Source organism: Balaenoptera musculus, chromosome 17, assembly GCF_009873245.2.
Source record: "Balaenoptera musculus isolate JJ_BM4_2016_0621 chromosome 17, mBalMus1.pri.v3, whole genome shotgun sequence".
Classification (NCBI taxonomy): Eukaryota; Metazoa; Chordata; class Mammalia; order Artiodactyla; family Balaenopteridae; genus Balaenoptera; species Balaenoptera musculus.
In genome coordinates this window covers 7,527,182-7,553,529 of record NC_045801.1, presented here as the reverse complement: position 1 = coordinate 7,553,529, position 26,348 = coordinate 7,527,182, and the positions used below count along the sequence as shown (strand labels likewise).

Sequence of the window (26,348 nt, the reverse complement as noted above, 5' to 3'; positions counted from 1 at the left end):
CGCCTCGGTGCCTCCACAAAGCTGTCACACGGCAGAGGCGCCAAAAGATATGGGATTTATCACGAGCACCAGGACTAAAAAGGTCAGTCGGACTAGAGAGCATCACAAAGGCTCCTGACTGTCGGTTTACTGCTCCTCCCGAGGTGGGAAGGGGCTGCGGCAAACCCAATGCGAGGCGCCAGGACGTGGGGCGTAAGACCGTTAACCTCAAACAGTGGCCCCAAAGCAAGGCTAGTGCTTCAGAGGGAGAACGAGCATCACTGTCACATTTTAAGCGCTTGGGTCTCAGAGGGGGAGGTGCTGGGTCTCAGAGGGGGAGGGGGAGGTGCTGGGTCTCAGAGGGGGAGGTGCTGGGTCTCAGAGGGGGAGGTGCTGGGTCTCAGAGGGGGAGGTGCTGGGTCTCAGAGGGGAAGGTGCTGGGTCTCAGAGGGGGTGGTCCTGGGTCTCAGAGGGGGCGGTGCTGGGTCTCAGAGGGGGCGGTCCTGGGTCTCAGAGGGGGTGGTGTTGGGTCTCAGAGCGGGTGGTGCTGGGGTCTCAGAGGGGGTGGCCCTGGGTCTCAGAGGAGGTGGTGCTGGGTGGGGTCCAGATCCAAGATTCTGATTTGGGAAGGGGAAAGGTAAACCCACCAACCTAACAGAGGAGCAGAAGTACTCAGGCAGAGAATGCTTTTATTCTATCCACCCCACCTCCTCAGAGTAGGAGGTGAATAGGAGAAAGTGCATTTATTTTAAAAGCAAAAGAATTCCAAGATAGTAAGCTGAGACCACCACCTGTGATGGGAGCGGGAGGGCCATCAAACCATAGTTACTTCACATGATAATAAGCGCCCTTGATGCTTGAGGAGGGTAGAACTGTGTAGATAAGCCCTCCCCGCTCTTCTCTCACAGGTGATTCAAAAACCGTTAAGGTCACTTTCTCTGACAGCTGTCTCCTGGTTACCAGGCTGCAGAGCAGTCCCAGGTAAAGAGCCGGCACCTAGACGGGGGTCAAGGATTTGGGCTGTGATTCAGGGAAGACGCTGATGAGGACTGGGGGTCTCTGTTCGACGCTTGAAGCAAAGGGGCTATGCGGTATGGGCCGTGTCTGGGGAGTTGAGGCACAGGTCCTCCTGGAAGCAGACGACGCGGGGGAAGGTGTGTGTGCCTGTGCCGGGGGCAGCACCCTGTGTCGCTGGTGACGCTGACCCCTCGCCCACCCAAAGCGGGGCCAGGAGAGCCCCACGCGGCCGCCGGGGCGGACAGCGCAGAGGAGGGCGCTGCGGAGAGCACTGCCCTGGGGCCGCCCCGCCCTGCGTGTCCCGGCGGCTCCGTAGAGGCCGGCAGCCCTGCCCCGTGGTGCTGTCCCACGCTGCGTGCCCCCTAGAGCTCCGGGGCCGGCTGCCCCACGGCCTGCTCCTCCACGGGCTGCATGGCCTCCTGCACGTAGACGATGAACTCGGAGGCCTCCCCGCCCTGCGTGTAGACCGTCACCGTCTCAATGCCCTCCACGTCGTCGGAGGACACCACCAAGTGATGCTGCTCGGCCAGCTCCACGGCGGCCTGCTGGAGGGTCTCCTGGATCATGACCGTGCGGTTGGAACTGGGCTCCTCGTCCGTGACCTGCGGGAGGGCAAGAGAAAGGTCACACGGGCCCCACTTCCAGGTCCAGCAGGACAAGAGAATCACCGCGACTGCCTACGGAGCATCTGGCACATTCCAGGAGCTGGTCCTTCCTGCACAGGATCATCTCAGCAATGCTCTACGCTTGCTCTCACCCCCGGTTTATAGGTGAGGAGAGTGACGCCCACCGGTGCAAAGCAACGTGGTCAGGGGCCCCAGCTGGGGCTAATGGTGGAACCCAAGTTCAAACACCCAGTCCAAGCTCTTCTCGTGATGCCAAGCTGCCTCCCAGAGGCGTGGGAGTTGCCGAGGCACTCTAGGAGTTATTTTCTGCAACCGTGTAGAGGGTTGGGTGCGGGGTCTCCTGGAAATTCATAGCTGGTCCATTTGGTGGTGAAAAAGGGACTAGTTTATCCTGGGTTATCTGTCTCTCCACACACTCTGGGAGCTCAGCTCTGTGTATGAGGAAGATCAACATCACACCAGGCAGGAGTACACGCCCTTGCATGCCTGGTTTTTCCCAGGTGTCGTCCACCAACACTAGTGCCTCGGAGCCACGGGAGGGGCCTGCTGATGGGCACTCACTGCCCCGGGGCTCTGTCAGTGGAGGGGGCCTGCTCACTCCTACGGGCGGGCCTTTCTCTGTAGCTCCAAGCAGGCAGATTCCAGACAAGGCCAAATTCCAGCTGGTGCTAAGGCCCCAGCTCCCTGACTGTGCATTCTGGTCTGTTTTACAGCTGTCTTTGATTTTGAGAAGAGCAATAATACAAACAATATGGGAAAGATTTAGAAAGTGTTGAGACCCTAAGAGCTGCAAAAATGACTGAAGGATTAGAAAACCAGCCCAGGAGGACAGTGAAGGGGCCTGGACTTGCTGAGCTGGGGAACAAGAGCCCTCAGATGTAGGGACGGATGTCAGAGAGACCGGCCTTTCCCAGGGGGTCCGAAAGGTGAGGTGGAAAGAACTTTGTCCTGCACTTCGCGGGGCTTACACAGCAGCTCCCCCGCAGTTAGCTGTGAGCCTTGCCCACTTTCCCCTGGGACTCTCAGGTGTCTCATCTGTAAAATAGGGACGAAAATGCCCACTTCAGAGAATGGCTAGGAGAACTGAAGAAGATTCCGTATGCAAAGTGGGTGCTTAATAACATCACCGTGCTTTTGGTGCCTTCATTCGTGTACGGAACGTTTTCTTAAGGTACTGCGGCATGTCAATTATTCATTCATTCAACAAAACCTTTGTCAATTTATCAGGTCCCAGTGGACTGAGCTCCGTGAGGGCTAGGACAGCACTGCCCCGGCACAGCTCTTCCCCCAGAGCCAGGTGGGCAGGGCGGATGCCTGGCACGGAGCAAGAACCCAGTATTTGTGCAACGATGCTCCACCGGGTGCAGGTGCTCTGATGGGCGCTCAGGCAGCACATGGTGGAAAGCCAGTCTAGCGGGGCAGACACAGGAACCGAGCGATGCTCTGACAGAGTGCCAGGGCAGCCTCCGGAGGAGGCATGGGGACGGGGCTCCAGGCAGAGAGGGCAGAAGGAGCAATGACTCCCAGGACCCCCAGGAGAGACTGGAAGCAGTGGGTCTGCTCAGGTGGCCTCCGTGAGCTCCCATTCATGATGCTTCTGACTCCCTTCCCAGCTGGAGCCTGGCGTGGGATGGTCTCCTCCCTGCCCGGCCCTCTGTAACAAGCCACGACCCCAGGCTGTCTCTGGGAATGGCCCATGGGGCTTCCAGGGGTCTCCCTAGGCCCTGGGCCTGTGTCATTCCCTGACAGCAGGAAGGGCTGTGTCAGATGGGGTCATGTTTAATGCAGAGAAGAAAATGGACGAGGCACCTCTGGGGTGGGCTCCACACAAAGTTACTGATTGGAAGGAACCTTTAACTTGGACTGACGGAATTTACCAGAAGCTAGAGAGATACCCTAGTGGAAAGTATTAATCCATTTAGCCTGAGCTGTTTTTCTGCAGTAGGTGGAGGCCTTTTTTTTCTTCTTCTTCTTTTACTGTTTGTTTCAATTTCATTTAAATGGGAAAATGCACTGTGAACCAAGACTTTAGAAGTAAATATTGATTTATTTCACTTTGAAAGAAGGTACCTGACAGAAGGGTGGGAAAGGGGGAAGGAATACTCAACAAATGCTCTTCTCTTAACTGTCAGTAAATTCTACATGAAGGAAGAAGTCAGGAGGCATGGGTGATTTATGCTGAGGTCCCAGGACCTCAGGTGTGCAAAACAAGCTGATGCACTTCAGGTAAACAGATGACACAATGGTGATAAACAAAAAGGGTGAGATCAACCAATACACGAGCTTTGTGATACACTCCTGGCACTGTCGTTCACACACAGTGATTGCCGTCATCAGAAATGAAGCCTAAAATGAGGACGTCGCCAGCCTAAGATCTCACTGTCCTTTTGGACAACTCTAGTGCCTCCATGGCTGAGTACTGACAAGGGCTGACACTGCTGCCCCGGACAAAGCGATCCCTGCCGGCCCAGGGCTTTGATGAGCAGAGGCTGCAGCCCCTGTTCCCATGGCAGCAGGGTGGACACACATCCAGGAGGTCCCAGGACGACTGAGGCGTGGCCACTGCCCACAGATGTGGAAGAAGGGCAGAACCAACAAGAGGCCACCGTGCTCGAAATAAGGGCGATTACACGCTAACTCTGTCCCATCAGGGCCCGGGGCCACTTCGCGGAAGGCGCTGTCTGCAGATGGTGGGAAAAGGTGCGGCAGGCCGAGGGAAGGCGGCAAAGGGCAGGCGTGTGCCCACAGCCCCACCAGGGCCACCGCCACCTCCCAGTCACCAAGCCCACTGGGCAGGGTTCCATCCTCACCTCTCCACACGGTCCTCTGCTGTCTGACGCTGCTGAGCCAACCTCAGCTTTACCCACTGAGACGCCCTCTTCGCTGCTTCCACAGCCCTCCGATTCCAGGCTTCCCCACCACGCTTCTCGTGGCCCCCCTCAAAGCCCGGAGGACTCCTGCATCCCCATCCTGAGTCTCCTATGGGCCCCTCGTCTGCACTGAGGCTTTGCTCCTAGCAGAGCGAGGGACCCCAGACCCCGAGTGTGTCTGCACAGGGGAGGCCCCCAGGGGCTGTGTGTCTGTCCAAAGTGCACGAGTCACAGGAGCGGCGGTGCTGGGGAGCAGGGGCGGGTGAGGCCGGAAACGACGTTCACAACCAGATCCTGAAGAGCCTCGCTCACCAGCTGAGAGACTGAGACTTGGTTTTACGAAGGAAGACGCTGGCGGCTTCCCAGGAAGGGCCCTGCCTCCCCCAATCCGCGGCAGCCCCTGGACCGCAACTCGCCTAACACGGGAAGAGAAGACTTAGCACCATCTGTCTCTCCCACTAAATAGCTACATTTATTTGCCCATATTACCTTTTCTACGTATTAAGTCTATTTAACATAATCCTTTCTCCATTTTTTTTTCTAATTTTCAGCTCCAGGGATTTGTCCACCGGAATCACCAGTTAAGTTCACTCACTGCTAACTATAAGAGTAAAATAAAGTTTCCAAACACTGTCCGTTGGGCTTAATTCAGCAGACAGAGTGATGAAGACAAAGATAAGTGTCCAGTTCACAGAAGTCCTGCGAAGAGTGGCCCTCCAGATGGCACAGCTGTAATAGGCGGGGCGTCCAAAGCCTAACTCATGACAAGTCTACGTTCTCACGAGCTTGTGTGAGCAGCTCCGCCAGGCCCGGAGAGGCCCCGCTTCACGTACAGCTGGAGAAAGAGGAGCCAGGAGTGGTGGAGGGCTGTGTTACAGAGGGAGGCACGGAGGCTCCCTGCAGAGCAAGCCCCTCCTCCCACTTCCTGCACTCCACCTGTTACGTGATTCCCACTCTGTTTGTTGTTTTGTTTTATGTTTCTGCAAACCATGGAATTCCTTCCCTCTCCCCATGAAACCCAGTGGACACTCTCCCTGCCTCATCCCAATCATTTGCGCACAGCATCTTGTGGCCTGGGCATCTCTGAATGAAACCTCTAGCGTCTGGTGACTCATCTAAGGTCAAACAGCTGGAAAGTAGCAAAATCTGGACATTAGTCTGGGTGACCTCAGGTCCGGGGACCTTCCTCAGCTGCTGTAGTGTGGCAGCGACTAAAGGGATTACATGCCATAGATCAACAGGGTTAAATTATTACTCTTTACCCACCCCAATCAGTTTGTGGCTGGCTGTAGAGCTCTCGACCATTTTCTTTGTTCAAAACAATCACACTCTAGCAGTTTAATCTATTAGCACAGGCTTGCAATTGTTCTCCATGGTAGAAATAATCTGGCTTCACAGTGTCATTATCCCCTGAGATGGGTACTCCATTTTCCCCAAGTGCTGTATCTAACACATCTTCCAGCTAAATTATCGGCAGCATAGAGAGCTTAATGGAAAACCTTAACCTATAGGACTGTGCAAATTATTCACTAAGTCAGCCTCTGAGTTCTACAGCTCTGCCCACCTCAAGTGTTCCAGAATCTAGACCAGATCACTAACAGACCCAGGCACTCTACTGGGCTCTGTTCTCGCGGGAGAGCAGCTTCCCACCGAGACCCCATCTCCTGCATGGAGATGATGGCGGCTAAGGGATAGTTGGGATGTGGATGGGGTCGCTTGTGCCCCAGTCTGCACACCTCTGCTCCGCTGCACCGCCTCCCAGATACACAGAGAGGGTCCTGTCACCTAAGACGTGGACACTCAGCACCTCCCTCATGCCCTACAAGCTCTGCGATAAGCGAGAAAAGGCTTATGTGCGAATGAGTGAAGAGGGCAGCACACAACCCTACGTGCCACACTGTGTGTCCCCTCACTGAGCACAGCCCCTTGGGCATCCGTGCCTGGCCAGACCCTGCCTGCCCGGAGCTGCCGCCCCACGCCCAGTGCCCTCCCGGCCTCCTGGGTCCTCCCCCAGCGTGACTGCCCTGCTCGGAGCCCCTCCCTCACTCCCTTTGGGCTCCTGCTCCATTGTCACCGCGTCCAACAGGACTTCCCAGAGCCACCCCCCTAGCAGAAGCAGCAGCCTCGGGCACACTCGAGCCTTCCTGCCCTCATTCCTTCACTGCACTGTCGCCCCTGGAAATCACATCACCTGTTCATCTAACTGCTCATCATCGTGAGCTTCATGAAAGCAGGGACCTGGGCCGTGTTTTGGCCACTTTGTTCCAGCACCTGTGATGTGGCCTGGCATGAAGAAGGGCCTAGCCAGTACCTCCTGAACAGACGGCATCGGGCTCCACGCCCGCACCAGAGGGGGGTTGGCACTCCTCGTGGGCGTCTATGTGCTGTACAACCATGGGCCCCTCTTCTTTTTTCTGTTAGCTAAATTTTTTAAATAATACAGTCCTTTAATAATTGGGAAAAATGAGGCAAAAAGCGAGAGAGGAAAAAAGAAAAAGAAGGAAGACGCAGAATTGCTTCCTCCAAAAGCCACAAAGTATTTTGGCCGAGAAAACATTTTCCCTCAAAAGCACAGGACGGTTCTCAGTGCTGTGCTGGGCACAGAGCTGGCGCTTTGAAAAGCTGTGGAGAAACTGAACTCTCCAGAGTAGCGCATCAGCGGGGAGGTGAGAAGAGGGTGGGCACCCAGCCTGCGCCACGAGGGAAGATGAGGCGAGAGGTCCCAAGTCAGCATCTCCTCCTGTACCAGCAGGAATGAAAGTTCCTATGCAGAGTGAACGCAGCAAACCCTGCAGAAGGTGGATGCAGACGCTGGAGCAAGGCCGGTTTTCTAAGGAAGACAAGGTCTGATATTGAAGAGAGCTTGCAGCGTAAAGTGCTGCTTGCCGGGGTCCTCACGTGTAATCAGGCCCTAACGAGCATCACCCGATGATAATGTCCAGTAGGCAGGTGGGCAAAAGTTACCAGGCCCAGAGCAAGTGACACACCAGAGGAGGGACAGAAGACAAGCTTTAAAATCGGAAGCAGATCTGAAGGGCCAGTGCTTGCAATGGTCTGCTGGCCAGGAAAGGTGCTACCGGGGCTGCAGCAGGGATGTGCAGTTACATTAGCACCTGTGCTGAAAGACAGACAGACTGTGGCCTCTGTATGGACAACTCTGAATGGTCAGCCATTCACTGAATAAGCCACCTGACAAGCCTCTGTCTCTCATCTGTCGTATGCTGAGTCCCCATGTACTTCAGATGCCCTCTCAGCCTCCTGTTCTGAGGAGAATTCAATGTGTCAGACACTCTGCTGGAAGCTGGAAACAGAACCGTGGGCCCCCCATGCTCCCCATCCTGAAAGGGCTTGCAGACTAGTGGAGGGGGCAGACAGGACACTTCTCCTGGACCCCCAGGGTGGGCGGGGGGCAGAGTGAGTGGTTGTCAGGGGTGGTTTCCTGAAGGAGATGGCCCGGTCTTGAACACGGTAGCATTTCCAATAATCAGAAGAATGTGAACATTTTCTAAGGTCCCTTCCACTGCAGAAATTCTCGGCCTCTATGATACGGTAAGAATTAGAGGGCTGCAGACAAAAGTCCAAATAGTACAACCAGACAAGAATGAAAAAGAACACCTGGCAGTGTCTTGCATGGCCCGCCGAGCTGAGGTGTCCCTGCAGCTATTTCGCAGGAGCAACACTGGTCTGAAGATCTGCATGAGGCCTCTGCACGCTGCACCCTGTGAGCAAGTGACACTAGACTATGCACAAAGGAAAAGAGAAACAAAGAACATCAGAAAGAAGATGGTGGAGTAGAAGGATGTGCGCTCACTCCCTCTTGCGAGAGCACCGGAATCACAGCTAACTCCTGAACAATCATTGACAGGAAGACACTGGAACTCACCAGGAAAGGTACCCCACATCCAGAGACAAAGGAGAAGCTGCAGTGAGATGGTAGGAGGGGCGCAATCAAAATAAAATCAAATCCCATAACTGCTGGGTGGGCAACTCACAAACTGGAGAACACTTATACCACAGAAGTCCACCCACTGGAGTGAAGGTTCTGAGCCCCACGTCAGGCTTCCTAACCTGAAGGTCCAGCAACGGGAGGAGGAATTCCCAGAGAATCAGACTTTGAAGGCGAGTGGGATTTGATTGCACGACTTCGACAGGACTGGGGGAAACAGAGACTCCACTCTTGGAGGGCACACACAAAGTAGTGTGTGCATCGGGACCCAGGAGGAAGGAGCAGTGACCCCAGGGGACACTGAACCAGACCTACCTGCGAGTGATGGAGGGTCTCCTGCAGAAGTGGGGGTGGCTGTGTCTCACCGTGAGGACAAGGACACTGGCAGCAGAGGTTCTGGGAAGTACTCCTTGGCTTGAGCCCACCCGGAGTCCACCATTAGCCCCACCAAAGAGCCAGGTAGGCTCCAGTGCTGGGTTGCCTCAGGCCAAACAACCAACAGGGAGGGAACCCAGCCCCACCCATCAGCAGACAAGGGGATTAAAGTTTTACTGAGCTCTGCCCACCAGAGCAACAGCCAGCTCTACCCACCACCAGTCCCTCCCATTAGGAAACTTGCACAAGCCTCCGAGATAACCTCATCCACCAGAGAGCAGACAGCAGAAGCAAGAAGAACTACAATCCTGCAGCCTGTGGAATGAAAACCACATTCACAGAAAGACAGACAAGATGAAAAGGCAGAGGACTATGTACCAGATGAAGGAACAAGATAAAACCTCAGAAAAACAATCAAATGAAGTGGAGATGGGCAACCTTCTAGAAAAAGAATTCAGAATAATGATAGTGAAGATGATCCAGGACCTTGGAAAAAGAATGGAGGTAAAGATTGAGAAGATGCAAGAAATGTTTAACAAAGACGTGGAAGAATTAAAGAACAAACAAAGAGAGGTGAACAATACAATAACTGAAATGAAAACTACACTAGAAGGAATCAATAGCAGAATAACTGAGGCAGAAGAACGGATAAGTGACCTGGAAGGCAGGATGGTGGAAATCACTGCCATGGAATAGAATAAAGAAAAAAGAATGAAAAGAAATGCAGACAGCCTAAGAGACCTCTGGGACAACATTAAATGCACCAACATTCGCATTATAGGGGTCCCAGAAGGAGAAGAGAGAGAGAAAGGACCAGAGAAAATATTTGAAGAGATTATAGTTGAAAACATGGGAAAGGAAATTGCCACCCAATTCCAGGAAGCGCAGAGAGTCCCAGGCAGGATAAATCCAAGGAGAAACACACTGAGACACACAGTAATCAAACTGACAAAAATTAAAGACAAAGAAAAATTATTGAAAGCAGCAAGGGAAAAATGACAAATAACATACAAGGGAACTCCCAAAAGGTTAACAGCTGATTTCTCAGCAGAAACTCTACAAGCCAGAAGGGAGTGGCACGATATATTTAAACTGATGAAAGGGAAGAACCTACAACCAACATTACTCTCTCCGGCAAGGATCTCATTCAGATTCAACAGAGAAATCAAAAGCTTTACAGACAAGCAAAAGCTAAGAGAATTCAGCACCACCAAACCTGCTCTACAACAAATGCTAAAGGAACTTCTCTAAGTGGGAAACACAAGAGAAGAAAAGGACCTACAAAAACAAACCCAAAACAATTAAGAAAATGGTAATAGGAACATACATATCGATAATTACCTTAAATGTGAATGGATTAAATGCTCCATCCAAAAGACACAGGCTCGCTGAATGGATACAAAAACAAGACCCATATATATGCTGTCTACAAGAGACCCACTTAAGACCTAGGGACACATACAGACTGAAAGTGAGGGGATGGAAAAAGATATTCCATGCAAATGGAAATCAAAAGAAAGCTGGAGTAGCAATACTCATATCAGATAAAATAGACTTTAAAATAAAGAATGTTACAAGAGACAGGGAAGGACACTACATAATGATCAAGGGTTCAATCCAAGAAGAAGATATAACAATTATATATGCACCCAACATAGGAGCACCTCAATACATAAGGCAAATGTTAACAGCTATAAAAGAGGGAATCGACAGTAACACAATAATAGTGGGGGACTTTAACACCCCACTTACACCAATGGACAGATCATCCAGACAGAAAATTAATAAGGAAACACAAGCTTTAAATGACACATTAGACCAGATAGACTTAATTGATATTTATAGGACATTCCATCCGAAAACAGCAGATTACACTTTCTTCTCAAGTGCATATGAAACATTCTCCAGGATAGATCACATCCTGGGTCACAAAGCCTTGGTAAAATTAAGAAAACTGAAATCATATCCAGCAACTTTTCTGACCACTACACTATGAGATTAGAAATCAATGACAGGGAAAAAAATGTAAAAAACACAAACACGTGGAGGCTAAACAATCCATTACTAAATAACCAAGAGATCATGGAAGAAATCAAAGAGGAAATCAAAAAATACCTAGAGACAAATGGCAACGAAAACATGACGATCCAAAACCTATGGGATGCAGCAAAAGCAGTTCTAAGAGGGAAGTTTATAGCAATACAAGCCTACCTCAAGAAACAAGAGAAGTCTCAAATAAACAATCTAACCTTACACCTAAAGGAACTAGAGAAAGAAGAACAAACAAAACCCAAAGTTAGTAGAAGGAAAGAAATCATAAAGATCAGAGCAGAAATAAATGAAATAGAAACAAAGAAAACAATAGCAAAGATCAATAAAACTAAAAGCTGGTTTTCTGAGAAGATAAACAGAATTGATAAATCTTTAGCCAGACTCATCAAGAAAAAGAGGGAGAGGATTCAAATCAATAAAATTAGAAATGAAAAGAGGAAAAGTTACAACAGACACCACAGAAATACAAAACATCATAAGAGACTACTACAAGCAACTCTATGACAATAAAATGGACAACCTGGAAGAAATGGACAAATTCTTAGAAAGGTATAACCTTCCAAGACTGAACCAGGAAGAAATAGAAAATATGAACAGACCAATCACAAGTAACGAAATTGAAACTGATCAAATGAAAGTCCAGGACCAGATGGCTTCACAGGTAAATTCTTTTTTTTTTTTTTGAATAGGAAGAACTTTATTTAATGTGTTACTTTTTATTTGGTTCTCATAGCACAGAGAATATTTTTTAAATGAATATATTTGGAAACTTTTTAGTTCTTGAGTTTTAAGAGATAGCACTGTCATATTTTGGGGCTGCTGTTAACAAAAAGCTCATTAAGGTAGTTAAAATATTACATAACCCAAGAAGGTAAAATCAGTGCCTCAGGGTCCCCCTCCAAAATAGTACAAATAATAATTTTTCTGAAAAATAATGACATGCCAGACACCTAAAGTTTCTTAAACCTATGAGTCACTGATGTATGGAGTTTTGATCTACTATCTCTGGATTCAAGGCCGCCTAATCACATCACAGTATCTTGTTAACAAAAGTCACAATACAGTATGTCTTAAAAGTTTTACTTCACACCTACAGAAAACCACTGAGAGCATTGCCTTTACCTTTCCTAGTGGAATTTCAGTAGCAATATTTATCCTCTTAAAACATTTTTCAGAGTAAAAGTTTTACTATGGAATGCAAATCAAGCACTGAATTCCAAAACTTAGAATCACTGTAAATGCAGCCTTTGGGTTCAGTTCAATTAAATCATTCATTTATCAAAGCCCCAACTACGCAGTAACTTGTTTGTAATTGCTCCCATGCATTTTTTTTTAAACATCTTTATTGGAGTATAATTGCTTTACAATGGTGCATCAGTTTCTGCTTTATAACAAAGTGAATCAGCTATACATACACATATATCCCCATATCTCCTCCCTCTTGCATCTCCCTCCCACCCTCCCTATCCCACCCCTCTAGGTGGTCACAAAGCACCGAGCTGATCTCCCTGTGCTATGCGGCTGCTTCCCACTAGCTATCTGTTTTACATTTGGTAGTGTATATATGTCCATGCCACTCCCTCACTTCGTCCCAGCTTACCCTTCCCCCTCCCCGTGTCCTCAAGTCCATTGTCTTAGTCTGTGTCTTTATTCCTTCACAGGTGAATTCTATCAAATATTTAGAGAAGAGCTAACACCCAACCTTCTCAAACTCTTCCAAAAAACTGCAGAGGAAGGAACACTCCCAAACACATTCTATGAGGCCACCATCACCCTGATACCAAAACCAGACAAAGATACTACAAAAAAAGAAAATTACAGACCAATATCACTGATGAATATAGATACAAAAATCCCCAACAAAATACTAGCAAACAGAATCCACCAACACATTAAAAGGATCATACACGTGGTGAAGACTTCTCTGGGGAAATACTTTCTTTAAACGATTATTTCAGAAATTATTTTTACTTGTTGAGTCTCTTCAGTGGAAGTTTCTTTTAATTCAATTTATAAATTCCTTTATAAAAAATACTACCATAATAGGAAAATTTAATGAGAGTAAAATAAAAGTAGAGTGGACTAACAGTTCTTGCCTGAACAGATATAAGAGAAAAAAAAAAAAAAGGATCATACACCATGATCAACTAGGGTTTATCTCAGGGATGCAAGGATTCTTCAGTATATGCAAATCAATCAATGTGATACACCATATTAACTAACTGAAGAATAAAAACCATATGATCATCTCAATAGAGGCAGAAAAAGCTTTTGACAAAATTCAACACCCATTTATGATAAAAACTCTCCAGAAAGTGAGCATAGAGGGAACCTACCTCAACATAATAAAGGCCATATACGACAAACCCACAGCAAACATCATTCTCAATGGTAAAAAACTGAAAGCATTTGCTCTAAGATCAGGAACAGGACATGGATGTCCACTCTCGCCACTATTATTCAACATAGTTTTGGAAGTCCTAGCCAAGGCAATCAGAGAAGAAAAGGAATCCAAATTGGAAAAGAAGTAAAACTGTCACTGTTTGCAGATGACATGATACTATACATAGAAAATCCTAAATATGTCACCAGAAAACTACTAGAGCTAATCAATGAATTTGGTAAAGTTGCAGGATACAAAATTAATGCACAGAAATCTCTGGCATTCCTATACACTAACAACGAAAAATCAGAAGGAGAAATTAAGGAAACAATCCCATTCACCACTGCAACAAAAAGAATAAAATACCTAGGAATAAACCTACCTAAGGAGGTAAAAGACCTGCATGCAGGAAATGATAAGACACTGATGAAAGAAATCAAAGATGACACAAACAGATGGAGAGATATACCATGCTCTTGGATTGGAAGAATCAACATTGTGAAAATAACTGTACTACCCAAAGCAATCTACAGATTCAATGCAATCCCTATCAAATTACCAATGGCATTCTTTACAGAACTAGAACAAAAAATCTTAAAATTTGTATGGAGACACAAAAGACCCTGACTAGCCAAAGCAATCTTGAGGGAAAAAAACGGAGCTGGAGGAATCAGACTCCCTGACTTCAGATTCTACTACAAAGCTACAGTAATCAAGACAATATGGTACTGGTACAAAAACAGAAATACAGATCAATGGAACAGGATAGAAAGCCCAGAGGTAAATCCATGCACCTATGGTCAACTAATCTATGACAAAGGAGGCAAGGATATACAATGGAGAAAAGACAGTCTCTTCAATAAGTAGTGCTGGGAAAACTGGACAGCTACATGTAAAAGAATGAAATTAGAATACTCCCTAACACCATACACAAAAATAAACTCAAAACGGATTAAAGACCTAAATGTAAGACCGGACACTATAACGCTCTTTGAGGAAAACATAGGAAGAACACTCCTTGACATAAATCACAGCAAGATCTTTTTGGACCCACCTCCTAGAGTAACAGAAATAAAAACAAAAATAAACAAATGGGACCTAATGAAACTTTAAAGCTTTTGCATAGCAAAAGAAACCATAAACAAGACGAAAAGACAACCCTCAGAATGGGAGAAAATATTTGCAAATGAATCAACAGACAAAGGATTAATCTCCAAAATATATAAACAGCTCATGCAGATCAATATTAAAAAAACAAACAACCCAATCCAAAAATGGGCAGAAGACCTGAATAGACATTTCTCCAAAGAAGACATACAGATGGCCAAGAAGCACATGAAAAGATGCTCAACATCACTAATTATCAGAGAAATGCAAATCAAAACTACAATGAGTTATCACCTCACACCAGTTAGAATGGGCATGATCAGAAGATCTACAAACAACAAATGCTGGAGAGGGTGTGGAGAAAAGGGAACCCTCTTTCACTGCTGGTGGGAATGTAAATTGATACAGCCACTATGGAGAAGAGTATGGAGGTTCCTTAAGAAACTAAAAATAGAATTACCATATGACCCAGCAATCCCACTACTGGGCATCTACCCAGAGAAAACCATAATTCAAAAAGACACGTGCACCCCAATGTTCATTGCAGCACTATTTACAATAGCCAGGTCATGGAAGCAACCTAAATGCCCATCGACAGACGAATGGATAAAGAAGATGTGGTACATACATACAATGGAATATTACTCAGCCATAAAAAGAAACGAAATTGGGTCATTTTTAGAGATGTGGATGGACCTAGAGACTGTCATACGGAGTGAAGTAAGTGAGAAAGAGAAAAACAAATATCTATATTAACGCATATATGTGAAATCTAGAAAAATGGTACAGATGAACCGGTTTGCAAGGCCGAAATAGAGACACAGATGTAGAGAACAAACGTATGGACACCAAGGGGGGAAAGTGGTGGGGGGTGGGTGTGGTGGTGGTGGGATGAATTGGGAGATTGGGATTGACATGTATACACTGATGTGTATAAAATGGATGACTAATAAGAACCTGCTGTATAAAAAAATTAAATTAAATTAAAAAAAAAAAAAAAGAACACTGCCGTCAGTCCTTTCAGGCGAAATACTCCCCTATGTGTGTTTAAGCTCTGGGGAAGGAGCCTTACTTTTTACAGCAGTTAGGGTTTCACTCACTGCTCTAATTACAACCAAACAAGAGGTTCCTCTAGCATTCTCAAAAGGGGACTGCAGACCCATTTTACAAGGTTAATAAGCAAGCACATTTACCGTCACGACCCTAGGTCAGGTGTGGCGTTGCATATGTCGGAAACAAAGGGAAATGGTAAATACTAACCTGAATTTATAAACGAATGTGGTTTATAAAAAAGCATCGTAAATTCCCAACTCTAAAACTATACACATATATATGGTACCCAGAAAAGGGGTAAATATTATGTGCGAGAAACTTGTGGAAATACCAAAAGATATTCATAGGCAGGAAGAAACCATTCCATACATCAATGAAGATTTAAAGCGTTTTAAAAAAAAGAAAGAATGCACGGGAAGTGAGGAGGGCTGTAATGCATGCCCGCGTCAGGCAAGGCATCTCTCGTGAGGAGACGTCATAATGCCTCCCCTCCACCCTATTTCTCTCTTGATTGTAAGGAGACAGCAGACATTTTCTTTTCTGTAGACCCCATAAACAGCCCAAAGCCCGGTGTGTAAAGACAGCTCACTAAAAACAGTCCCCGCCAGTCCCCACGTGTGTACCCTGGCTCTCGGAGACGCTGCAGGGTCCAGCTGGCCGACACTCGGCCACCCCGTGCTGAGGCCCCAGAGCCCCCGGGAGCCCCCTGCATAGGGTGGCCTTGTCCATGGGGTCCTGGCCTGCAGGGGACAGACAGGTCCCACTCTCTTTGCTGTGACAGAGGGGTCTGGAAACAGGAAGAGAGGTGCCTCCTACTGGCCCCAAGCCCATCGTACGATGAGGATGGAAAGGCTTGCCCGTTGGCCAAACCAACTCGGTAGCAGCTGGGTTTAGAGGCAGGTGCGTGAGCAGCGGAAAGAGGGCGTGCACAGCTAGGACACCCTGTGTTTCTCAGGAGTCTAAGCACAGGTGAGTGTGATCGCGATAACCACGTGACCGAGGAAAGACGAATCCCTCCTTCTCTTGTAAGTGGTGGTACAATGGGAAGGGCAGCGTGGTCTCTCTCAGCCCATGTGAGAATAAGAGATGGTGGGGCGCCCGGGGCCTGGCGCAGGGCGAGTGGTAAGCAGTGTGCGGTGCTCACAACTGCTAGCGGTGTGTCATCCCCTCCAGGGGCGGTGTCCCCACCAGCCCCACCTCCCCACCGCCCCCCAGGGTGCACGATTAGCACACCCACCCCCAGACAATGTCCACACAGCACGTGGTTTATAGTAGGCACTCCACACATGCCTGACTTGAATTCTTCTCATGTCTGCCCCAGGAGATCTTTTCAAACCGAGCTCAAACAGAGCATATTCACAGCGACAGGGAAGGAGGCAGGCGGTAGCTTCTGACCGCCTCTGAAAATCTTCTGATATTTAGACAAGTCTATCGTGCATAATGCTGCACGTTGGTGACCTTTCAGCACACTACATTGAATTCCACTTAGTACCACGCACTGCCTGGGCTCTGCACCCCTGTCAGGCACCTGGCCCAGGGGGCCATGCTTCTCCGAAAGCCTCACCTCTGCCTGGTAGCCCGTCCACAGATGGGCCACTCCCGGGGTCAGGCAGGGCTTCCGATATTGTTCTCACTGAACTCCCCTCCACGGCAGTTTGAGAACATTTCTCTCTGCACGCGCTCAGGACAAAAGGCCTCCACCCTCCTGATGCTCACCAGACCCCGCCTCCCCCACCTGACGGGCAGGTGCTCGATGGAGACGTGGGGCGGTGGACCCCCTCCCTCTGCCCTCCCCTCTGTGCTGGGGAGGCACGGGCTTCTCTCCTCAGCCGGTGCAGACTCTTCTCCCCCCGATTTAACAAACTGTTTCCTCTAGCAGTTCCTCTCCCTGTCCTTTTACGCAGGTGACGGGCAGCCTCCACAAGACCCCATGGGCAAGGACACGGAGCTGGCAGGACGCGCCCTGTTCCTCCCTGGACCTCCAAGCCGCCGCCCTCACCCGAGGGAGAAAGGCAGGCTAAATTCCCAGTGATGGAGCACATCCGCGTTCTGTTTAAAGGATGTTTATCATCACAAAACATAAACCACTTCAATCGCTCCTCAAACTCACCCAGGTTAAGTTCATTAGTGGCAAAGTAGGTCTAAGAACAGAACACGGCACTGCGATGGTCTGACTCTGAGGCCAGTGCAGTGTTGACGCCCACCCGGCGCGCTGACGTGAGCAGCCCAAGACCCCGCCCTGAACCTCCGCGTGGATGCCGCCTCCTGCTCCTCAGCGCCCCTCGCCCGCCCCTCCTACTGGGACTTCTCTCTCCGAGTAGGGAGACCTGCCCACCTCGACTCTCTCTGGCCCTTCTCCCTTTGCCTGCTCTCAAGCCTGGTGCCCCTTCTGGCTCAGAGCCCCCCACCCAACTCCCCGTTACTTTGGGCAAGCGGTTGCATGATGCCACTCAGCACCAGCTCTTCCAAATCAGCCTCCTCGAGGGCCTTCTCCAGAGAATGACCCAGAATATCACGACAGCTGCACGTGGTAAGGGGTCAAACTGTCTCCAGCCACAAACACGGCGGTTTACATAATGCAACCACCTGCTTGGACCCAGCAACAGACTCTCCTACGAAGCAGGCAGTGTTTCATCCACCCTGGGACTCCTACTGCGGAGCACAGGGCCGGGACGGCTGCATCAGTACCTGCTTGCTGAGCAGAAGCTTCCAGAAGCAAAAACAGTTATGGCTGAATTCTACGAGCAACTCGATGAGCTCAGACAGGGGTTAAGGAGCTACGTCACTCCTATGACAGGAGCTAAGATTAGACCTAACCAGCGCCAGGCTCCCTGCCAACTGCTTCATTTGCATCATTACGCACAACCTGTACATTAGCCCCATGGGGTAGGTTCTATTATTTTCCCACTTTACAGATGAGAAAACAGAAGTCCAAAGAGGAGAAATGCTTTGTCCCTAGTCATACACTACGAGGTGACAGACGCGGGGTCACACCCAGGCCGCCTGGCTCCGAGCTGTGTCCTCCTCCACGCACTGTGACCTGGCCCGGCACAACCCCCAGAATGGGCTTCTCGGGAGACCCCCGTGCGCTGTTCATCCAGGGAGGGCCCCTGTCTCGGAGGCCTGAGGCTCCCCAGGCGGGGCACCCACAGCAGCTGGAAATCACCAGGCTGCTCAGCTGGGTCCCGACCAGGGCACCCCCAGCCCACCCAGCTCGGCTTCCCGAGTCTGATCCCCCAGTGGTGCTTCTGAACGCTCCTGAGGCCTTTCTAATGTGCCAGGCCCTGAGCTAAGTGCTACAGACCTCCTCCAACTTGCTGGGGAGAAAAGGCGGGTGCGCAAACCGGCTACCTAAGATACGGCTGGTGGCACGGTCTCTGAGAACTGACTCCTGCCCACCCCCCATTCTCCCCATGACCTAGACAGATGGGAGGGGAGCTTCGGCCCCCTGCCCAGGGCCAGCCCCCTTGTAAACATCCCCTTCCTACTTCCCGACTGGGGAGGGAGGGCCACAATCAGCCCGGGTGGTCCAGCCCAGAGTCTCAGATCCAGGCCACCGTCCATGACAGGCCCACAGCGGGGCTCCGTCTCTGAGCCTCTGCTTTTCCGTGGAAGGGGCAGAGCGGTCTTCTCGTGCTGGACAGCCACGCCTCCACCCGCTTCTCTGGTTACTCAGGGGGGTGGACTTGGAGCTCCTGGAGAAGCAGGAAGCCCCCTGAGGCCTCCGGGCCGCCGGTGCACCAGAGCGGCCAGGGCGGGTGCCGCAGGCACGTGGCTGTTAACAACGGGGCGCTTCTCTGCCCACGCGGTCCGTGGCCATGTTCGCTTTCTATCACCACCATAAAACCACCATGAAGGCAGCGGCTCAAAACACAGATCCTCCGGCTTCTAATCGCGCTGACGCCTGCCCCCAGGTGAGGCAGTTCCCTGCCTTCAAGGGCTCAGGCCACTGGATCAGGCCCCCCTGGCCCGTCCCCGTGCTCAACCCCACTGTGCCATCTCACAGCACAGTCTGGGCGGTGACGGCTCGTCGCAGTCACAGGTTCCGGAGGACGGGCCCGACAGGACCTGAGAGGGCCGAGCCCGGGCCAGGAGTCAGCCCCGCCGGGGGGGAGGCAGGAGCGCCCGGGGCACGGGGCGCGGCCGGCGCGGAGGCCTGGAGGTGGGCACAGAGCAGCCCGGTGGGTCGGTGCATCCAGAGCGAGGAGATGCCGCGGGAGGCCGGCTGCTGTGGGGCCGGGAGGCCAGGGCGAGGTCCCGTCCCAGTTTACCGGAGACTTGCAAGTTACTGGAGCGTTTTCAGGGAAGGATGCCGGGATCTGATTCACATTTTGAAAAGATCGTTCTGTCTGAAAACTGCATCTTAGAGCAGCAGGAGAGACAGTAAGGAGCGAGGGGAAGAGCAAGGCCTGTGCCCAGGGAGGACGGCTGACAGCTCCGAGCAGAGCCCCTCGGGCGCCACCGTGCACGCGGGCCGCCGGGGGACGGGGGAGAGGGCGCGATGCGGAGTTTGATTCAGCAGGTCTGAGGGGAGCCAGACGTTCTGCATTTCTAACGAGCCCCCTGTGCCGACGCTGCCAGCCCGGGGACCGCGTGTTGCGTAGTCAGGGCTTGCTGGAGGCGGCAGCCTGGGGCCAGAGGGGTGCTTTAAGGTGCGTAGTGAAGGGAGCGCCCACAGCAGGGAGAAGACTTGCTGATGGATCAGATGCGGGGCGGAGAGAGGCCGAGGAGGGAAGACAGACCCCCAGCAGCTGGAGTGGAGCGCGTGCATTTACTAGATGGGGAAACTGGATGGAGGGGGGGTGGGGAAGAGGTGTGGAGTCCACACCGCAGGACACTAAGAGTCCCGCTCAGGGGACCGCCTCCGGCTAGCATGGAGGCTACTGCCCCAGGGGGAGAGAAGCGCGAGAGCCAGCCTGCAGCCGAACCCAAGGAAGGCTGGACCAGAGCCCTTCGGACGGTGACTACAGTTCTGGCTTCTCCTACCAGGGCCATCCCAGCCCTGCCTTTGCCCCCAACCTCGAACAGACTGAGCGATGTCAGCCAGCAAGGGGAAACTGCAGAGAGGGGAGGAAGCAAATAAAACCCACTTGCCCTGGCCAAGGACACGGACCAGGAAATGGGCACTCGAGCAAACAGTAACAAGCACAGCAGTATAAAAACTCAAGTAAAGTGGGATTCTGCAAATTGCACCAACCGAGCTGCAGCTTCTTGGGGCGTAATGGGAAAATTGGGTCATAGAAAAAGGGAAAGAGAAGCAAAGTTCAATAATTGAGATCTTCAGGTCAGCTAAGGATGTTCTATATGAAAAAGAGTGTCAGAATGGGATAGGGAAAAAGCCTTTATTCTCTGTTTTTTCAGACAATTTCCCATATGGCCACAGGTATATCATGGAGTGTACTTTCACTTTTAAAATTTCACAAAGAAATGGAATTTTCAGTCACTGCTATGGAATAAAGGGGCTCAGCAAGTCATAAAAGAGCTACGAAAGGAAATAGTTTTGAGTGTCAGCCATCAGAAATCATACCAGAAACAGAAATCTCTGAAGGAAGTTTTATTTAAGACAAAGAAAAAGAAAAGATTCAAATGGCTAAGGGAGAATTAAAGAAGGCTCACAAAGGACAAGAGCTGGCATTAAGTGACAGGGGAGAGTAACCCATCGCCAAGACCCTGAGTGAACTGTCTCGATCTATATGCTGAAGGTCACCACTCAGCAACTGCAGGACAGACGCTCTATAAGGAATGTGAAGTATGCAAATATTTGAAGAGGCTACCTGTGTGTGTAATTAGAAGCTTGATATAATTAAAGCTGGCAGGGCCCCAGGATCAAATAAATGGCACCGCAATGTTCTTTAGGCAGGAGCCAAACCTCACTAATCAAAATACGCAGTTGAAAACGGGTTCTCACAGGAAGGGGTAGGATAAGAGGGAAAAACAGAGAAAGGAGTCAGTGAGACTTCCATATTTACACAGCGATCAAAAGGCCTGGGAATTAAAAGATAAAAGATGTCTATCCGGATTGCAGGCATCTCTACCACTAACAGAGAATCCAGAATTAGATCATCTGAGGGTCAGGAAGCACGGGGGACGCCTATACCCTCAGCCCTGCAATATGCATCGGATTTGATCACCTACAAAAGACATGTGGCTCCCCTGCACGGGCCTTCCAGAGGCATGAATCCATCATGACTGTAATTACACCACGGAGCCAGTAAGCGTGGAGTGGGTGTGCCATTCCCATCACATGCTGAGGACGGAGAGAAAACACTAGCAGTTACGTCCAGAGGACAGACACTGCAGTTACTATCAGTTCTTTTAACATTATACATGTATCCTTAATCTTCTGGGAAAGAATCCTTAGATGAACCACAACGATGGCAAAGCCACCCTAATGGGGAAGTGGAATAAATGAACGAGACAACTGAAGATGCTGGGGTTTCGTTATGAGGAAAAGAATAAAAACCAGCGATTATAATGTCACAATTATGTGTCACTGCCACACTCACAGGCAAGTGATCTGAAGACAAATGAGGCTCTGAGTGAGAGAGGTGAGCAGAGCGAAAAGAACGGGTGGCTCTCCTGTAACCTCCGTGCCTTCGGTAAAGTCAGCGAGAGGTGTGTTTACAGTAGGAGTCCAACAGAGCCTCTGCAGGAACAAGAAGAAGACATCCCGTTAACTCACCGATTACTGGAGCTTAAAAGGATAACAGAACAGGAAGGCTTCACCCGATCCTGTCTGTGGGCAGGACAAGGGGGGAGATCTCAACTCAGTCCCACTTTACAGCAATGCGGGCGGCCAATATCTCCTATGATCTTCAAAGGACTACAAGAGTGTCCCGCTTGGACGTGATTCTTCTGTCAGGTCTCTTGCTGTGTAGTTAAATGATCAAATTCATGGAATGGAGTGATCGTTTTTAAATAGTAATGAAAATAGATTTTTGCACCCTCACACGAATCACGTTCCAGATCCCTCTCCCCGTTCTTCTGCCACAAATCTTATGAGATGTTCAACATCCACCCCCAGACGGGCAGGAGGCCCATCCCGGGCTCCTCTTCCGGGTGGATCACAGGAGCGAGGCTCCCCCCAAGCCAGAGGCTGCACGTGAGAGGTCCCCCCTGCAGAGCGGCTTCTCCCGACCAGATGCCCCTGTACAGACGGACAGTGTGAAAGAGTTTCCGGGGACCACATTACTCAGGGCCTGAAATGAAAAACAGGACAGGCTGGACCCGAGTTTCCTTGCACACAGGCAACTGATGTACGTGGTCAGCCACAGGAGTCGATTGCATTTCCTCGCAAAAATAATGAACTGCAAATAACAAACAGCAATTCCAGTGCTGGCTGCCAACCGACATACGTCTTCCAGTGAGACCTGCTACCGAAAGTGCCTCTCAGACTGGCACTGCGTGCTGAGCCCGTCAGGGAGGCTGGCGAGTTCCCCTCCTCCAGGCTGGCGTGTCCTGACCTCACCCTCCAGTGCCAGCCAACACAGGGGACCTGCCCGAAGGTGACAAAGGCTGCGGGGAAGCAGCCAGGAGAGGTGGGTTGCTTTTGACAAAGCTAGAACTTCTGCTTTGGGTTTTGTTTTTTTGTTTATTTTTTTAACCAGCAGTTAAAGCAAGTGGGAAGAAAGGTTGAGATGCTGAACAAGTCGATGGTAGCGTTATTCTGGGCCTGCCAGGCTGAGGGTCTGCGTTGGGGGGGTGGGCGGGGCGCCTGCAGCTCTGGGCGGTCTTAATTGCTCCTTCCTGGTGTTCCGCGCCACTGGCGCACTGGCCGGCAGCTTGGCGGCATCCGGCACCTCCAAAAGCAGGAGGGTGGCAATCCCAGGGGACGCCGCAGGGAAGCAGGGCCGGGCACAGAGACACAGGCCTGCCGACGGAGAGGCCCGCTAATCCGAGTCGCCACTGAGCGCCTTAGTCCACGGGAGGAGGCCCAAGGGCCGGGCACAGAGACACAGGCCTGCCGACGGAGAGGCCCGCTAATCCGAGTCGCCACTGAGCGCCTTAGTCCACGGGAGGAGGCCCACTAAGAATGGTCTGGCTGCTCTGGACCTGGGGGTGAAGGTGGAGCGCGGGTGCGCGTGCAGGGCCCCTGGGGGCTGCCTCTCCTCAGCCGTGACTCTTTCAAGGACCTGCAAGGGGGCGCTCATTCCTGAACCGTGAACGGAAATGTCGACTGCAGTTAGAAATAAGGATATACCAAGGTGTACGTGCTCCCCAGAAACTACCGCATCGCCCCGAAATCTGTGACTCAAAATCGTCTCTATGACAACTGAGTATCTCAGTAAACAACAACTTGGATGAACAATAACCCTCCATTGACAAAGAGCACATACTCTGAAATGCACTACATGAACATGTGTGATGGCTAATTTTAATGGGCCAAGGGGTGCCCACATATTTGGTCAAACATTACTCTGGGTGTTTCTGTGAGGGTGTTTCTGGATGAGATTAACATTTAAGTGAACAGACTGAGTAAAGGAGACTGTCCTTCCTGATGTGGGTGGGCCTTATCTGATCAGTCGAAGGCCAGAATAGAGCAAAAGGGCTGACTCTCCCTTGCATAAGAGGGAATTCCTCCTGCCCGACTGCTTTTGAGCTGGACGTTGGTTTTTTCTTTTTTTCCTGCTCTTCGATTCTAATGGAAACATCAGCTCTTCCTGCATCTCAAGCCTGCTGGCTTTCAGACTGCAATTTATACCATCACACCATCAGTTCTCCTAGTTCTCAGGCCTTCAGACTCAAAGTAGAACCTGCACCATCGGCTCTTGGGTCTCTAACTTGCTGACTGAAGATCTCGGGACTTGTTGGCTGTCAACCTCCAGAATCAGTGAGCCAGTTCCTTATTTTATACACACACCACACACACACACACACACGCACACACACACACACACACCATTGGTTCTGTTTCTCTGGACAACATTACCACAGTGTGTTCTCTCACGGGGTCTCGGCAGGGCAGGAAGGGTAACTGAGCCACAGAGAAGCAGGCTTGACAAAGTGTGAGCTCCTCAACAGCCTTCTCTGGACTAAACCTACAACAGTTGGGCCCTTCCACACAGGGGCACAGCCTAGCCTGTTCACACATGGCGCATGGACTGAAAGGCTGTTGTGTTTTTTAAAAGCAACACGGATGAGTGAATGACCTGAACCACTTCACTTGCATCTCAGGGATCTTCTCCCAGATGGGCCACCCCGCACCCCCAGAGGGTGACACCCCACAGTGTACCCAGTTCCGCCATCTACTGTATAGGGGTACCCCCAGCAGCAATAAACAGCACTCAAGTTTAGCTCAAAAAGACCCTGGATCATCATAACGGTAACCTGTTGAATCATCCTGACCTTCTTAAAAGGAAGATGCTGTGTGATGATCAGGTCTCCCTATTATTCACAGACAAACACCCTGAGGGCAGCTGCTGGCCTGCTGGGCCCAGACCCTGGACACCACGGCCAGTGTCAGCCGTGGTCTCGGAAAGCTACAAGCTCTTCTGCTGAACGCCAACTGGCAGGGCTGCTCAGTGCAGACTCACTGCTTGGAAGAACCTGGAAACTGTGGTGTGTTAAAAATGCCAACAAGGCCTTCTAGAGGGCCGCACAGGTCAGGAAGCCCGTAGAGGAAGGACGTGGGGCTTGGAGAAGCAACAGGAAGACGTGGGCTGCTTGGACTCACCCTTTCTCCACTGGCCTTCGAGCCGGAGGGAGAGACCAGGCTGAGGCGCTTCCTGGACCAGGGCTCCTCCCAACCCTTCGCCCCCGAGGTGACGACGGGGCGTGTCATTTCACCTAAGTGGTGCCTCATGTGTCACCTTCCCCGCTTCCAGCAGCATCGACCACCAGCTCCTGCTCCCACCTCTGCTGGAGCCCTGCCCCACCCAACTCCCAGCTACCTTCCAAGACTCTCTTCGGGCACGCACCAGGGCATCCACGGAGGCCTCCCTGCCCAGCACCTGCCGCCACCCCAGACCCAGGGTCAAGCTGGGCCACCCCCCAGCACCCCAGAGTGCTCTCGGCCAACCTCCCAGAAGCATTCATTACTCTCAGTTGGAACTTCCTGTTAAAGGTCTACATTCTCCAGACCAGTTCTGCTCATTTTTTTCCATCTCACCCCTAACATACTATCTTACGTACTTATTTATTATATGTCTGGGGGTTAGCTAGCTCCCTAAATTAGAATGTAAGCTCCTCAACCGTACCATTCATCTGCTCTGTTCACTGCAATATCCCAAGCACCGAGAACAGCGACCTGGAGGGTGGAAGCAGCTCGGGGGCCGTGTGCTGGATGAAAAAAATAAAGCATTTCCCTCACTAGACTATTTGCCTTTTGAGATCGGGGACCGTCTTAACCCTGTAACCCAGAGTGGCAGGCAGAATAATGCCCCCACCCCAAAGAGTGCGTGTCCTAACCTCCGGAACCTGAGAACGGTTCCTTATGTGGACATCAGCCCATGTGACGGAGTCGATGACCTGGAGATGGAAGAAGATCCTGGATTATCCAGGTGGGTCCAAGGTAGGCACAAGCGTCCTTATAGGAGGGAGGAGGTTGGTCAGACTTGGAGAGGGCTATGTGACGACACAGGCAGAGGTCAGAGCGATGGATGTGGGACGACCTGGGCCTGCCTTTGCTGGCTTTGGAGATGGAAGAAGGGAACCACAGTGAAGGAATGCTGGGTGGCCCCTGGGCCGGAAAAAGCAAGACAGGGATTCTTCCCAGAAGGAAGGCAGCTGTCGACGCCTTGATGTTAGCTCAGTGAAGCCCATTTCAGACTTCTGACCTCCAGAACTGGAAGATCATCAATTTGTGCTGTTTTAAGCCACTGAGTTTGTGGTGATTTGTTGCAGCTGCGATAGGAAACGGACGCCCCCAGGGACTGAACACACAGCTGCGGCTGCGCAGTGAACGTCTGCTAAACGGACCTTGGGAATTTCCAGTAAAATGT

General features: G+C 50.6%; 1 protein-coding gene across 2 annotated transcripts in view; it reads right to left on the bottom strand.

The window, feature by feature from the left end:
• Positions 1 to 651: 651 nt before the first annotated feature.
• The window catches only part of ZFAT (zinc finger and AT-hook domain containing), a 176,232-nt gene continuing 150,535 nt past the window's right edge, over positions 652 to 26,348 (bottom strand). For both annotated transcript variants that reach the window (XM_036830778.1, XM_036830779.1), the window contains one exon: positions 652 to 1,598. In XM_036830778.1, the coding sequence (XP_036686673.1) occupies positions 1,359 to 1,598 (240 nt within the window). In that variant the 3' untranslated portion in view covers positions 652 to 1,358. The remainder of the gene's footprint in view (positions 1,599 to 26,348) is intronic.